The sequence below is a fragment of the Onychomys torridus genome, chromosome 4 (assembly GCF_903995425.1).
Source record: "Onychomys torridus chromosome 4, mOncTor1.1, whole genome shotgun sequence".
NCBI lineage: Eukaryota > Metazoa > Chordata > Mammalia > Rodentia > Cricetidae > Onychomys > Onychomys torridus.
The window spans coordinates 118,274,772-118,291,299 of record NC_050446.1 but is presented as its reverse complement, the minus strand read 5'-3'; the positions used below and the strand labels follow the sequence as shown (position 1 = coordinate 118,291,299).

The 16,528-nt window shown below is 51.9% G+C and overlaps 1 protein-coding gene across 1 annotated transcript in view; it reads right to left on the bottom strand.

Annotated features, from left to right (window-relative positions):
* Positions 1-5,836: 5,836 nt before the first annotated feature.
* The window catches only part of Jph2 (junctophilin 2), a 60,972-nt gene continuing 50,280 nt past the window's right edge, over positions 5,837-16,528 (bottom strand). Inside the window, exons 3-6 of the mRNA XM_036185278.1 lie at positions 10,673-10,791; positions 7,898-8,613; positions 7,227-7,321; positions 5,837-6,491 (exon numbers count right to left, since the gene is read on the bottom strand). Of these exons, the coding sequence (XP_036041171.1) occupies positions 7,241-7,321; positions 7,898-8,613; positions 10,673-10,791 (916 nt within the window). The 3' untranslated portion in view covers positions 5,837-6,491; positions 7,227-7,240. The remainder of the gene's footprint in view (positions 6,492-7,226; positions 7,322-7,897; positions 8,614-10,672; positions 10,792-16,528) is intronic.

Genomic DNA, 16,528 nt, shown 5'->3' with positions numbered 1-16,528 from the left:
TAGGGCCATCAGCAATCCCAGAACTCTGTGGCAAGATAGGAAGTAGAACCAGAACCCTGAGAAGCTTGTGAGCTGGCCAGCCTGGCTCTTCAGGAGCTAACAAGCCCGGACTTACAAGAAACAGATGCTAAGGACTGTCATCCTAAGTTGTCTTCTGATCTCCACACATGTGCATGGCACAAGGCACACATATCCCTGCATTCATCTACAATGTAGATTCCACATGAACATCCATACACACACACACACACACACACACACACACACACACACACATTTGAAGGCTCTTAATTTCTAGTTCAAACTTGTTCAAGAAAATAAAGACAAACCTGAGGTCTAAATTATCTACTCTGTTTAGATTTTAGGAATACAAACTGGTAGATTTGGGCCAATGAATGTGTTATCACCATTCCAGACCAGATGCATGACTTCCCATGCCCCCAGAAACTCACCTACACCTCTTCCTAGCCAATCCCTACCTGCTCGACCACCACCACCACCACCAGCACCAGCACCAACACCAACACCAGCACCATCACCAGCACCAGCACCAGCCCCTTCCAGGCAATCTTAGTGCTGACTCTGCCACTCCAGCCTGGCTTTGCCTTTCAGAGAATTTCACATCACCATCCACACTGTTTACATGTCTCCTCTCACCTAGTACAGTGGCTTTAAATGGGGCCCCGTCATCTGTCACTGCTCCTCTATTCCGGAACGCGGTCCCCTGGTTATGGACAGAGCCATTTGTTTGCCGCTTCGCCTGTTGACAGTCACGTGTTTCTAGTTTTTGGCAGTGATACCAGAGCCACTGTGAACACTCTTGTTCATGTCTTCTTGGACATATGTTTCCATTTATTTTGGGTAAATATGTGGGAGTGAGAATCCAGGATCATAGGGTAGATGCATGTTTAACTTCAGCGGAAGCTGCCAAACTGTCTTCCCAGGCAGGCAGACAATCTGGCCAACTGATTTCAACAACCCATCTCATCAGCCAGCGTGAGCCACCAACTGCCCTCCTTCCCAGAGACTACACAACTAGTCTGTGAGCTTCTGGAGACTGGAGTGGCTTCAGGAGCCACGCAGGCAGGCTCTGGCCAGAAGCAGATGAGGAGATGTGAAAAGATACCCACATGACTTCTTACCTGGCATCTTCCCAGCTCCCCCTGCAGACCTCCAGGGCCTGTATGCAGAGACATTCTGAGATGTCCCAAATGTCTTTATGGAAGCTGGAGTGCAGGTGGGACAGAAGGAGAGGTCCTTAGTAACTGCTGAGGAAGCCAACAGAAAACCCTGCTTCCATTCCTGAACACCAATGCCTTGGAGGTGGATTAGTGGGCCACCACTGACTTCATAAAACCTTTCCGACAGCTAACACCCTGGAGCCAGAAGTGACGGTTATGGTCAGCCCTCTATCTCAAGGCTTTCCCTGCCTGAATTTCCTTCCCTTTATCTACAGCCAGTGTGGGTTCAATGTCAACTGCTACAGTTTTCCAAAGTTGTAGAAAACTGTCTTTAATGTAAAAGGATGTAGAGGCCACTTTCACTCAGGCACTGGCTCTTCACTTGGGCCTGCAAACTTCCAATGGGCAGCTAGAGGGGGATGAAAACCTGGCCTCTCACACAGGGGTGTCTTTCAATTGGTAGAACACTTGCCTAACATGCACAAAAACCCCTGGTACAGTCCCCAGCACTGCAAATACCGAGTGTGGAGGCTCACGCTTGTAATCACAGCACTGAGGAAGTAGAAGCTAAAAGATCAGAAGTTCCATGTCATTGGTGGCTACAAAGCCCTCCTAAGATACCTGAGATCCCAGCTTTAAAAAAAAAAAAAAAAGAAAGAAAGAAAAGAAAAGAAAACCAAGGAGAAGAATCCGTAGGTAAGGGTGCTACCATGAAGCCTGATGACCTGGGTCGGGTTCCGGCCTACATATGGTAGGGGAGAAAAAATGGACTCCCAGAGGTTGTGTGTTCTGGCCTCAGGGTGCACACCACAGCATGCATGTCAAGTACACGGAGAGAGATAGCGACAGACAGACAGACAGACACACACACACACACATGAGAGAGACAGACACACACACACACACACACACACACACGAGAGAGAGACAGACAGACAGACACACACACACACACGAGAGAGAGACAGACAGACAGACACACACACACACACACACACACACACACACGAGAGAGAGAGAGAGAGACAGACAGACAGACACACACACACACACACACACGAGAGAGAGACAGACAGACAGACAGACACACACACACACACACACACACACACACACGAGAGAGAGAGAGAGAGAGAGAGAGAGAGAGAGAGAGAGAGAGAGAGAGAAGAGGAGAGAGGAGGAGAGGAGGAGGGGAGAGAAAGGAAGGGAAGAGAGAGACTAATTTCTAACCCCATTTTGCATCTGTCTGTCACTCTGTTCTGCATCCCCCTGGGGCTGACTGTGTGGCAATCGTCTTGCCACATCTAAACCCCAGGTAACTGGTGCTGGCCAGGGCTGGGCTGCTGTGGACCGTCTTGTCTACATCCGACAGGCTGGAGAACTTGTCTGCAACCTGGCTGCTTCCTGGTGTTGTCCAGTCCCTCACCTGAGCCAGACCAACCAGTCTGAGGCGAGAGTAGCCCCAGGACCTCCAGACGTGTGACCCGTGTCTGATTTGAAGGCAGCCTGGGGATTTGTCCTCTCGTCTTCACTGAACCCCAGCTTCAGGACACAAAGAGCTTGTTTACTTTTCTGTCCTTTTTGTTTTTGTTTTATTAAAAAAATTTATTCATTTTACATACCAATCACAGATCTCCCGCTTCCCTCCTCCCGCCCCTCCAGCCTCCCCTCCCCCAGCCCACAGTCGGGATTTAACCCACTTCAGCATGCATTCAAGGGCTGTGTTTTACCACTCAGATGTTGTTGTTGTTTATTTACACAGGGCAAGACAGGTTTCCATATGAGTCTGTCAAGCTTGGTGCCTCCAACGGTATCACTGGGCAGGTGTCTCTCAACACAGCCAGGTTCTCTGTCAGTCCCTCAAGAGTGATGAAATTGCTTGCTACAAATCCCAAGTGTGACTTGCAGAGTTCCCAGACCTTCCCTTCTTTGCCCCCAAGGCCATGGTCAATTATCACATTATTATCCACCTTATAATAGACCTTAAATGACTCCAGGGCCGCGCATCAGGGGATGGGCCAGGAACTAAGACTATAAAGACGCCAGGCTGTGCGCTGCACATCACATGAGCCACCAGGGGGCGCCCTTCTGGCCTACCTACCTACCTGACTCAGTCTCCAAGATTCCAGCAATCTTCCAGCATCCCAGAAACCCAGCCAGTATGCAGACCAAATGGCCCCTAGCGGGGTACCCATTCCCTTCCCTTCTGTGGATTTTATAAAAACCTTTGCAGGTTAAACCAATTTTGTCCCTATTCTCACTTTCACTGACCCTCCTGGGGTACCCCACAGCCACCCTCCTTCCTGGGAAATATGGGGGCATAGAGTTTTCGCATCCTCTTCACCAACCAGAGTCTACCTATGTGGTTCAAAGCAGCTCTCCTGGGAGGAAGGCTGCAGGGCAGGAACCTTTCTCGGTGAAGTGGAACCAAGACAGAGCAGAACCAATGAAAGCAGCATTGGGGATACATCGCCAGTCGGCAGCAGTCCTAGACAATCAGAACTCCTGATGACATATGGCACAACTTGGGTGGTGACAGACTGTCCTCCTGAGGTCTCCCTGGCCACGAGCTGTGAGGAAACCTTAATGGACATTGCTTGTTCCCAACCAGAACACCTTGTCCCTCCAAGAACCTGCCATGGGCAAGCCAGTGTACGCCCACCTCTTTCCTCAGCTTCTGTGGAGGGTAAGAGAGCCCTGGGTCCTCCCAGTGAGGCAGTCTGTGACTGCTTAGCTGATGCTCAAGTCATCTCCACTGCCTTTGGGCTCCTGGGGACCCTACATCAAAATGCAAGAGGGTGTTACCACATATAACACTGTGAGAACAATTTCTCCACTGCTTTCTATGGCTGGACTCTATATAAACTTTGGCTGGTGTGTGTGTATGTGTGTGTGTGTGTGTGTGTGTGTGTGTGTGTGTGTGTGTGTGTGTGTAAGAGACAGAGAGACAGAGACAGAGAGACAGACAGAGACAGAAACAGAGACACACAGAGAGAAAATGTGTGTATGTGGTGCACTTGTCTTGTGGGTACACATGGGTGCCAGGGGTTGACATCAAGATGTCTACCTCAATTACCTCTCCACCATATTTTTTGAGAGAGTTGCTCATTCAACCTGGAGTGTACCATTTCAGCTAAGCTGGCTGACCAGCAACCCCAAGAGATGGAGTCACAGGCATACATTGCTGTCCTCTGCTCTGTGTAGATTCTGTTGCTCCAAACTCAGATCCTCATGCTTGCACAGCACTTTACTCACGGAGCCAACCCTCTGGACCCTTTCAGTCCTTAATGTGATGCTCATGGTAACCCCAGGAGGCAGGCAGGGTTACCCCACTTTACAGATGGGACAATACAAATGGAGGCTCCTGACATAACACATCTAAGCCAGGCCTGGAGTGCAGAGAGCCTCCGTCTCAAAGGCTACCCAGAGCAGCTTTTGGAAAAAGATGACAAGCGATGCATGGTCCTGAGCCTCTTCTCCAAACTGGAGGCCCCTCGGCTACCCTTCAGTGCTTTGTAGGAGCATCTTCAGAAAGAGGATGTGATGTAGTAGGACCTGCCATCTCCCAGCCTCTCCCTCTCTCCTTCACCCAGCAGCCCCCACCTCTCATCCTGGACCCACAAGCAGACACCACAGCATAGCTGGAGCTGTGAGAAGATGCAGATTTATTTTTGGCACAGGCTTGGCATCCTGAACCCTAACCCCTCATCCCAAACCTCCTAAAACAACCCTGATACCTCCGACAGTCACAAGCATGTCCCCAGGGCTGGAACAATGACCTCAGAGCCAAGGCCTGAAGCCTGTCACCCCTAAGTAACCTCCACCCTCCCCATTCCCTAGAGTCCAGGAAAAACCAACCAGGGGCAAATTCCTGCCCACACTGGTTGGTACAGCAACATCTGCAGGCTCCTCTCTGTAGAAAAGCGATTCCAATCAAGTCACCAGGGCCCAGCAGTACTGGGAACAGCCAGCATGATGCTCAAGGAGAAGATGCCCATGGACTGAGAAGAAAAGGAAGCTTCCCTCCAATATCCATGTTCAAGGATGCTCTAGGGGGAGGCCTGGCTTCCATGCCCAACTCCAAGAGGTCCAAAGAAATGAAGCCAGAGAGTATCAGCAGCTTCCTCCAACTCAGCCTGGATACCATTGCCTCCTCTTCCCTAAGCTTGAGGGGCCTGGAAACTATTTCCTTCCAAGCTCCTGGAAATAGGGAACCACAGGTCCTGGGCTGCCATGCTGCACCCAGCAAGCCCAGGGCCCAAACACGCAGTGTGGTGCAAATGTCTTTAAGTGAGGTGCATGCAAGTAAGCCTTCTGCCAAGCACAATTCGCTACTGCACAGGCTGCCCCCAGCTGGAGTCCAGACTGACTCCTGTCCTCCTGGATAACGCTTGTCTCCAGCTCTCTCTGCCAGAGAATATGCACCCGGGATATAGCCCTTGACTTCCACAGGCTTCCATGCCATAGCAAATAAGCCAATTCATAGGACATCACAGTAGCTGCAGCTCTCAGGCCTAGGGCTCCTACATGACGACCCAGGGCACATCAGTGACCCTAAATGAACTCCAGCCTCGGATTCAGACACACTCAAAATCAGGAGCCATTAACAACGTACTTTGCCTTCTTCCCACCCTCCCCCAGACCCCTGTAGGTGACTTCCCAGACAAAAGCTCAGATGCTCAGGTCTCCCCTGCGACCGGTCCTAGGGATGCCAACTGGACTGGCCGATGGGAGGATTCAGGCCATTACATGCTGGTATATTGAACTGGGCTTCTCCATTTTCTGCACTGCCCTCCAGAACTCTGTGAACTCTGGAGCAGCATGGACTGGGCAGGACTGTGCTACCCCAGGGTCTTCACACCTTCACTACCCAAGGGACTTCTTCACCCCTCATCTTCCTGAGTGGCCTCAAGCCATCAACCAGAGTACTAGATTGATGGTGCGCAGGAGGAAGAGATTTGTATTAATATCTTGCTTTGGTGACGTCTCTCAAAACACACAAAAGCCCAGGGAAGGGTGACAGAGCAAGGTGAGGTAGGGCCGAGAATAGATGGGGGAGCTGGTCAAGGGGCTCGGGGCGGCCAGGGCTCTTCCCTCAGGGCATCCTTTGCCCTGGAAGGTACCTAGACATGCTCTTCCTCGGCCATCCTGGCACCCAACGGGCTCATCCCAAATGGGCTCACGGGAGGCCTCCTTAAACATCCATGGAGTGGGTGGAGCAAGGCTTCAGTCCACAGTCCAGTCCTCCTGGGACACCTGCTTGGGATTGCAGAAAGACAGGTCCTGGCATCCTCAGTGCAACTCCTGGCTCTGAAGGGAGACAACACCAGTCAGCAGGGGGAGATGGCACCCAAGGCTGAGCCACACGCTGGGCAGGGAACAGGCCTCTGCTTTGCAAGGGAATCAGAGTCAGGCCCTTGGGCCTCCCTCCTGCCCCCTGTTGGCCCACTGATGCCCCTTCCCTGCTACCTCAGGGGTCACTTCTCCTGTTCTTTGAACCCCAAAGCCATCAGTGCCTGAAGAAAGGGCTCCCTGGTGTCCAGTGACACAGAGAAACTCCCGAGCTCAGCATTAGACCCCAGAGCTATAGGCGCAAGGCCTACGCTGCCAGTGGTCACTGCTGCCAGTGGTCATTACACAGTGACGGAGCAAGGCCTTCCTCTCTCCCGGGCTGTCTAGAAACCTCCCATCCACACTAAGCCAGGATCGAAGCAGGGGGTCTCTTGGGGGAGCAGGGCAGGATGTAGTATGGCCAAGCTCCAGACTCGGGCTGTAAGGTTTGTCCCAGCAGGAGGAAGGGTCTCACACCAGTGGCCTTTAGCCTAGGCCTAAGTTCTACCCTAGGCGAAACAGAACCAGCTAAGGGCATGTCGCAGGGCAGAAACCTGAAGATGGTGGGGCCAAGTGCAGAGAGGGGGCAGTCGAGGTGAGTGTGTGTGAGCCCACGAATGTGGGGAGTGCAAGGCATATCACACCTGTACACTAAGGGATGGGCTTTACCTAGCGCTGCCACCCTGGCTTCCAGGCTTCAGTCTCTAGCCATACCTGGTAGATGAGGGTCAAGTCAGGAGGTGAACAAATAAGATAGCCAGGCCAATGTTCAGCAGGATCACCATACAGATGAGGACAGTGTTGGGTACCTGAAGGCATGAAGAAAGACCGCCTTAGTCCTCGGGACCTCCAGACACCCCCACATCCCCAACCAAGTCACAAGGCTGGGCAGAGAAACGGGAGCTTCTGGAAGGATCTACCTAAAAGCATTCTGGTTTGTTCACAATTGGACCCTGCGCCCTGGTCTGCACCAGACCGTGAGAGTTGGGAGAATTCTTGGAACTAATCAACCCAGTCCTCCAGGGCCTCGAAAGGACATAGGGCCAAGCCACATGGAGGGCGGTCTGGGACTCCCACTACTCCCCTCCCCAGCTATTAACTTTGCTCTCTGCTGCTGTGTTTGGTTCCTGGACTCCAACAGAGGCCCATAATTCAAGCCCTGTAGGGATCTTCCTCCACCCACAGGAAGCCTCCCTGATGTGTCCTGAACGGAGAGGTGGTTGGTACCGTGGGCCAAACGCCACAGACTCAGCAGACGCACTCTATTGCTCAGGCTCCCGCCGCAGCAGGCTCCCGCCTGCGGCCGCTCCTCTACCTAGTGTCCCATTACCGCTGGAGTGCTGGAGTTGGCCCCTCTCCTGTCCTGCCTCCTTCCGCATCCTCACCTCCTCCACCTCCACCTCGGCCTCTGCTGCCAGCGTCACCTCCTTACGACCCTTCTTCTTGCCCTTGCTCAGCCCCCGAGCCTCCGTCCTGCGCGCCTTGGCCTTGGGCTCGGCTTTAGGGACGATGGGCTTGGGCTCCAGAGTAGCAGGCGATGCGGGCACCGGACTTCGCCGCGCAGGGGGCTGCTCCTCCGGGGCGTTGGCGGAGGCGGGGGACGGGGGCGCCGAGTTGGATCCGGAGACCTCGGGCTCGGGCTCGTCCTCCAAGGGCGGGGGCTCGGGAGGCCCGGTGCGCACGGCATAGCTGTGGTAGCCGCGGTACATCGCCACCTCCGGCTCCCTCGAGGGCGCGGGCGGCGGCTGCAGCGCCTCGATGGCCATGTGCTCTGAGGGTGGGCGCGCGGGGCTGCGACGGCCGACGCCATCGGATGGCGTGGCGGGCCTGCTGCCCTCCCCGCCGGGCTCGCCGTTCCAGACGCCCGGACTCAGCAGGCCGTCCTTGGACGAGCCGGGTCGGGGCCTCTTGGGTTGTGGGGGCGTCCCGGCCGGAGATGGGGGTCCGCCCTCGGGCTGCGGGGTCTCACGCTCGTGCAGCTGCGGGCTCTCCCGGGGCCGCTCCGGGAGGCCAGCACCCGCTCCCCGCTCCGGGGGCTCCAGCAGGCTCTCAGAGTTCTCCAGGATCTCCTGGAGCAACCGACGCTTCTGATACTCCGGACCTGCCAGGGACACCAGAAAGAGGTAGGCTTCGAACCCACGGCCTGCTGGGCCGTCCTGGGCCAGACTGGCAACCTCTGTGAGCCAGGTTCATTTACTAGGCCGCCACTCACTGCACTGAGGATCAGGCTGTGGTGGAAAGACAACTTTAACTCTGTGAGGTAGGTGAGATTGTGAACTCGGTCGCACAGAGGAAAAGGAGACCCAGAGACGTTAAGTCCTTTGTTCAGCATCACACAGCAAAGGGCCGAGATGATGCGCTTGACAGGTCTCTTTCCATTCATTTGTCTGGAAAAGGGGCCTAATCACCCCTGTTCTTTTGGAAAGTTTACTTGCTAAAGCCACTAAGACAATGGTCGTCCAACGCAGGCTAGTGCTATGCTTCCTATGACCAGCAGGGGGAACACTGTGACCAGAAAGAAGTCGCGCCCCCTGCATCACAGACAGCGAGCTGCAGCCAGAATGATGTTTCCAATGCACTAAGCATGTTGCTCACGCAAAACCCCTTCGATGCAGAGGACCCCAATCTCCGCGCTCAGCAGCCGGCGCAGCTCTGCCAAGATCAGTCTGTGCCCCTCCCCGACTCCTTCACTCAGCCTCACCCCCACTGCCTCTTGTATCATTTAGCTTTCTGAGTACCACTCTATTCCATTTCTGTGCCTTTGGACCTTTAGCCGCCCTCTTCTTGCTCCATCTGCCAGAGCACCCAGTAGGTCTACCTGTGCAGTGGTTCTCAAAGGATGGTTCTAGATGCTCCATCACCTGCTCTGGATCTCATTAAGCGTGTCACTCACTAGCTCCACCCAGATTCACTGAATCAGGAACTCAAGAAAGAGCCCAGTCAGTGTCAAGTCAGACCCACAGACCTGGTCAGGGCCCAGAGTCCTGGTCTGAGCACTCAGTCAGCCCTTGATCTCTATGTGAGATGCAGTAGACAGGAGCCGTGGCCACGGCAAGCTCACTGCAGCCTTTACATGCATTTAATTCATGCCCAGAAAGTAGGCACTATTCTTGTACCTAAGTCACAGCTCAGGAGCTGAGTGTGACCATTCACCTTTCACAACATCCCAAAGCTGGTGAGTAGCAGGCAAGGATTTAAACATATGAGCCTGTGTTAACCAATGAAAAGCTGCCTGTGTGACTCTTTCTGATTCTGGGGCCTAGCTGCATGTCCCCAGAGCCCAGCATGTTGCACACAGGCAGTGCCTGATCAATGCCCCACTGTTGTGGAATGTTTGTTTAACCATGTAAAGATGTGTTGCATCTGATTAACTATGCAAAAGTGTGTTGCATTTGTTTAACTATGTAAAGATGTGTTGCTGTTTTACCTTGCCTGCCTAAGGTACCTGATTGGTCTAATAAAAATCTGAACAGCCAATAGCAATGAAGGAGGTATAGGTGGAACTTCCAGGAAAGCAGAGTAAGTAGGAGGAGGAATTTAGGCTCAAAAAAAAAAGAAGAAAGAAAGATGACAGGGAGATGCCAGGGGCAGCCAGACATGGAGAAAGCAGGAAAGTAGGACATACAGAATGAAAGAAAGGTTAAAAAGCCCCGAGGCAAAACATAGATGAACAGAAACAGGTTAAATTAAGTTATAAGAGCTAGTGGGACAAGCCTAAGCTAAGGCCGAGCATTCATAATTAATAGTAAGCCTCTCTGTGTCTCTATTTGGAACCTGGTTTGTGGCCCAAAGAAAATTCCAACCACACCCCACACACTTTTGAAAGGAACAGAGAGCCCTTTAACACCCCCCCACCCATGCACCAGAGACCTGTTCACAGCAGCAGCACCAGTTCCCTCATCTGTCTTGCCAAGAGGGGGGACAAGAGACAAGCTGGAGTGGGTCTCAGCTACCCTATCCTACCCCAGTCTTATATAGAGGCAGAGATGTGTGCCCCCCATGAGCCCCTGTGTCATCTCATCTCCCATTTGTACCACACCCACAGGTTCCAAAACTCACAGGCATTCAGAGCTCCACTTAGGCATCTCTGCCTTATAGCAAATGAGGAAGAGTGACCACCATCAGACTCCCCTGACCACTCCGCCCATGGCTGGCCCTACCTGGCTGGTAGAAGTCTGGGGCCAGCTCCTTGGCCAATGTGCGGGCAATGTTGGATTCCTGGTTGGCAGCCAGAGCAGCCTGTTCTGCTGCCTCAGCCTTGGCTTTGGCGTGGCTTGTCCTGAGGAGACAATATGATGGGAGATTTAGAATCTAGCCCTCTGTGCATCCTCTCCAAGACCAAGCAAGTCATCCTGGACAGAGGTCCTCATTTGGGATGTCAATGATTATTACAGCCCCCTGGCCCAGACTACTGGGCATTCCCTAGCCCAGTCCTCCAGTTTCTGGGTATGCATAGACTGTATTCCCCCAGCCTTCCCTATAGTTAGGTATGGTCAGATGACTGCATTCTTCCCAATGCATTCTGGGAAGACCTGATGTATGTTATTTCCAGGTCTGATCACTAAAGCCCCTTTCCCTGTGGCTGGTTGAATACAGCAGAGGCTATCACCCCAGGACAGGGTGTTTAGCCCCTCTCATGTCACAGATTCTCTCTCCCTCCTTTGGCCAACTGATGAAGGCTGTGGATTCCTTCTCCAGACAATACTACTGAGACAGGGTCTCACCGGGTAACCCTGGGTGGCCTAGAGCTCGCTGTGTAAATCAGGCTGGCCTTGAACTCCTAGAGATCTGCCTGCCTCTGCCCTTCAAGTGCTGAAATTAAAACCATGCACCATGACATCTGGCAGAACAGAGTTTTTGTTTGTTTGTTTTTTTGTTTTGTTTTGTTTGTTTTTGTGGAGCTGAGGATAGAACCCAGGGCCTTGTGCTTGCTAGGCAAGCGCTCTACCACTGAGCTAAAGCCCCAACCCCCAGAACAGTGTTTTTAATTACATAAGAGACAGGCAAGCCTCAGCAGGTGAAGGTGCTTGCCAAGCAAGTCTGAAGACTGGAGTTCAGTCTTGTGAACCCAAGTAAAGGTAGGAGAAAACCAACTCCCACAGAGTTGTCCTGTGACCTCCATGCAAACATACACACACCAGAAACACACAATGATAATAATATCAACAAGACAATGTCTGGAGCTGTGAAGAGCTGCAGTTGAATTGGTACACTTAATTAAATATTTAAGAACAACTCTGTGGGGCTCAGTGGCTAAAAGCACATATAGCTCTTCCAGATGACCCAAGCACGGTTCCTAGTACCTACATCAGGTGACTCACAACTGCTTGTAACTCTGGCTCCAGGGATACAACACCCTTTTTGAGCTATTGAGCACCTGCATTCACATGCATATACCCATATATAGATGCACACTAAACAATAAATAAAAGAACAGATTCATAATGTGATAACGCATGTCCTTTTTCACCAACACTACAAATGTCTGCCAGGCCTACTAACCACCACAATTTAAAAGTATAAATGAGCATAGCTAGATGTGGTGGCTCACATCTATAATCCTAGCACTTGTGATTTCTGCTAGAGACCAAGTCACAGGTACAGCTAATATTCCTAGGTTTATTGCCTATTCCCAGAACTGAAGGAAATGCCAAACTTCAGTTCACATATGCATGGACACTTTGGGTACCTGACCTAGCCCCTTCACAGAACAAATGCACCTGCATGTGCCTGCCCTAGCTGCTGTGAATGCCAGCTTCCCGTGACTCCATGCCACCCCAGAGAATCGCAACCAGCAAAGCTACCGTGTTCAAAGTAAAAGTGCCACTTCCCCAACCCTAGAGAGCCTCCAACAGACTGGATGACTGACACCAGCCCACTCCCTCTGTGACCATCAAACCCACAAGGTACAGTTCCCACCCCACATCCCCCTGTGCTCAGACCAAACACATTTGAAACTGAGATCAGTCCTTGCTCAGCCCTTTCCTTTCCCATCTAGCTGCTTTTCACTGCCCCTCTCCTGAAAGCATTCTCTCAGCATCACTAGGTCGGGAATCACCACCTCAGACCATGTTTCTAGGGATATGGACCCCCTAAATTCTGCCCACAGAATCCCTGGTGACCTGCAAGAAATGCAGTAGAGGAGCTGGAGAGATGGCTTATTGGTTAGGAGCACTGGTGCTGGGAATTGATCTAAGTTCAATTCCCACACCCTCATGGCAGCTCGTAACCATCTATAACTTCAGTCCTAGGGGATCCGATGCCCTCTTCTGGCCTCTGTGGGCAATGCACACACGTAGTGCACATACATTCAGACAAAACACCCAAACACATAAAAATAATTTTTTAACTAAAAAAAAAAAAGTATTAAAGAGTGGAGGACCTGAACCTGTCAGTCAGTGTGTAGAAGGAAGAGTCCCCTGCAGTCCCTCACTGGAGTGCTACGGGAACAAACTTTAAACATCTGTCGTAGCACATGCTTGACACTGAAGAGATATTTGTATCAGCTGTTGGCACAGTCTAACATGACTAACTGGAGAACAATGCTTACCTCAGTAAAGCCCTGTTTACAAACAGGCCAGGCACTGTTCTGAAGGCGTTTCAAAGGATAGCTCATTAGTCGTCAGAATGCCTTAGGAAGTCAGTGCTCCCACTCTCCCCATTTTACATAGGAGGAAACTGAGGCACAGATAGGTTAATTAGCCTGCTGAAGGGCAGTCAAGGAATGTGGAAGTTGGCACTTTTGACCCTAACTCCAAATTCTGTGTACTTGATGACTGCTTTGGAGCGACATATGTGGCCAGAGCTGACCACCCTGACTGGGTAAGGCAGCTCAGCCTCAGCACCTGACAGCAGAAGTCTGGTCACAGCTGTGAGGTGTGCCCCGAAGGAGCAAGAAACCACACAAGAAGACTTCTGATAGAGTGTCAGCGGGGGTTGGCTGCTGGGAGGGGTCCAGTCAGGCATAGGGCTGGAGACTTGAAGAAACCACCTGAGGCACACAGTGAAGAAATGATGGCATTTTGGAACTCGAGTCCAGGATCTACGCATAGGCTTGCCTTCCACACAGTGAGAAATAGTGGAGTCTGATCTCCAAGTCACACAGGTCAGATTCCTAGACCCTGCCTTCTCCACCAGGCCGTACTGTCATACTGCTGTTTGCTTCAGAGGAAAGAATCAGTCCATGAACATACACACAGGCACCTGTGTGCACACACGATCCAGGAGCTTCCCAGGTCATGGTGTATACCCATGTGCATACATGACCCAGGAGCTTCCCAGGTGATGCTGTATACCCATGTGCATACATGCTCCAGGAGCTTCACGGTGAAGGGCAAGGCTGTTCTGCATGTGTGTAGGCACATGTGTGTGAGTTCATATGTGTGCTCACGCATGTGGAATCCTGAGGTCGATGTTGGGAATCGTTCTCAATAGCTCTTCCATCTTACTCATTGAGACAGGGTCTCTCAAGCAAGCCCAGAGTCTTGCTAGCCAGTTTGTTCTGGGGTCCTGTCTTCACACTCTAATGGTGGAATTACAGGAGTGCTGCCATGCCCACTTGACATTTATGTGGATTCTGAAGACTGAGCCTCCAGCCCACATAATTTTGCAGCATTTTAACCACTGAGACACCTAGCTCCCCTAAATCATATTTTAGTGCAGTATTTTACAGTAAAATTAGTGCAAAAATAAAAAGCCAGATGAACAAACTAGGAAGAATATTTGAAATAAAGACTAACTTGGTGTCTGTACCTCACGTTACCCCAGTTCAACCTCACAAGGACTCCAGAGCCTCTGGCATGTGGCTTTCTCTTTGTGCCTCAGTTTCCCCATCTATAGTGTGGAGACGATAATCCTCCCCTTGGAGAGTTCTGAGAAATAAAATGTTTTCCACATTGTGATGACAATTTGGACAGGTGATGACGGTGGTGGTTAGGGCCAGAAGACATTTTTTACATCGGAACCTGTGTGTGGGTTTGTGTGAGAAAAAGCCCTGTGTTTGGGGAGCCACTTCCCTGGGAACCTGAAACCTCAGGTGGAGAAAAGAAAAACTAGGCCAACCTTCCTGCTGAGAAGATGCCCTTTTTTGGTCATGTGAGCTGAAGGAGTCCTCTTTTCTGCAGACTTGGGAAGCTGGCAGCCAGCACAGGCGTGGAGATGGAGGCGGCCACACTGACCCAGGCATGAGGGCTGAGGGGGTGGCAGGAAGCACATGCCTCTGTCCACCCCACAGACTGGCTGACCCCTTATCAGCCTTTCTCCCTTCACCCACTGGTCTGGACTCTCTGGCTCCCCAAGCCAGCCATACCCCCATCCCCTGTCCTTCTGTTTCCACCCTGCCTGCATCCTCCTCCATACTTGCCCTGTACGTGTGTCCAGAGAATTTGTTCATCCCTATACCTAAGGGCCTCACCTTGCAAGAGCTTCCAACATGCTCTAACTGTAGCCCGGCTCTGCTACATAGCATGCTTTCAGGCCCCTCCACTAGAGGTGATCTTTCAGAGTGGGAATTACCACACCCAGCTCAAGGTAGCCTTCATTGGATGCATCAGGCAACCCTAGAGTGAAGGGCTGGTGGCACCGCTGTCACCCAGAGGCCACAGCTTTTAGTCAGGTGCCACTCAGCATGTGGCCACTACACAGGCAGGCCCCAGCATCATCACCACCTGGGGCTCATCAGAAACCTAGTGATTCAGAATGAGAGTGACCGATACCCTGCAAGCGGGCCAGCCCCTCTGTGGCTGACCCCAGTTTGAAAAGCAAGTATCCACAGTGCTGAGACCACCAGCTCTGTCCTCGGCTGTCCCCCGCCTGCTGCTGGGGGTGGGGGCTCAGAGCCTTGGATGGATGACTTTAAGCACCTGTGGCCCTCCCTAGCCCAGGCTGTAGTAGGAGACATGGGGCACGTCCTTCCCTCTGACCACCCCATACATGGGTGTGGCCTCTGGGTGAGGGTCTCCTAGGGTGGCGCTGTACCTGCTGGGGGGAGGGAAGGGAGCAGTAAGTGGGGCAAGGGGAGGGGCAGACAGACAGATGAGCTCTTCTTGGTGGCTTTTGGATTATCTTTCAGCAGCTGGGTTAAAAATAAGGTTGGTAGTTCTGGAACGGTACAGGGCCATCACTCAGCACAGCCACTTTGGGGAACATTTACCCCCGCACTCCCCACACCTCTTTTTCCCATCCCCAGGCTCCTGGCTGCTTGATTAGAGCCAGTATTTTTCCCTGTTGTCCACATCACATATTAGTAGCTTCTTCGAACCAAAGCCAATACACGCTGTCTCCAGGACTTAGCTTAGTCTGTTCCCAGCATGGAAGGCCCTTCCCCTCCCTCTATGCTCAAGACCCACGTCAATGCACTGGTTCATTCACTTACTACAACTTTTTGGAGTGTCTGTCATGAGTCAGGCACTATTCTGGGCCTCCTCAAACACAACTGCTAGCAGAATACCTTAAACCCCTCTTAAAGTTGGTGCAGGGCTTGGCCCAATTCAGCCCCTGGTCCAGCCCCTGCCTGTTTTTGTACCACCCTGGCTAAAAATGGTTATTTTATTAGGTGGTTGGAGAAAAAAATACAGGAGTAATGTTTTCTAACACATGAAACTGGTCTGGGATTCAAATGTCGTCGTCTGTATAAAGTTTTAGTGGAGTTCAGCCACACTCACTCATTTGTGTACTGTCTGGAGTTAGGCGGTTGTCATAGAGACAGTATGATGAGCAGAGTCAGAAGTATTTCCCTTCTGGTCTGTTACAGAAAAGTCCGCAGCCCTCTGTTCTAACGCAGAAGCAAACATTTCTTCTCCTGAGATCACTAATCTTCATTTGGCTTTCTATTGAGCACTCTGTACTCGGTGTGTGGCATGAACATCATGGGGTACAGTCATGTTCTAGGGATCCAACCATCCTGCCCACCCGGTGACCCTGGCACACATCCTAAACACTACAGCAGGAAACAAGTCATTAAGGTAGCTGCAGAGAGGGCTCGCTTGGTAGAGGGCTTGCTGTGCAGTTTGGATCCC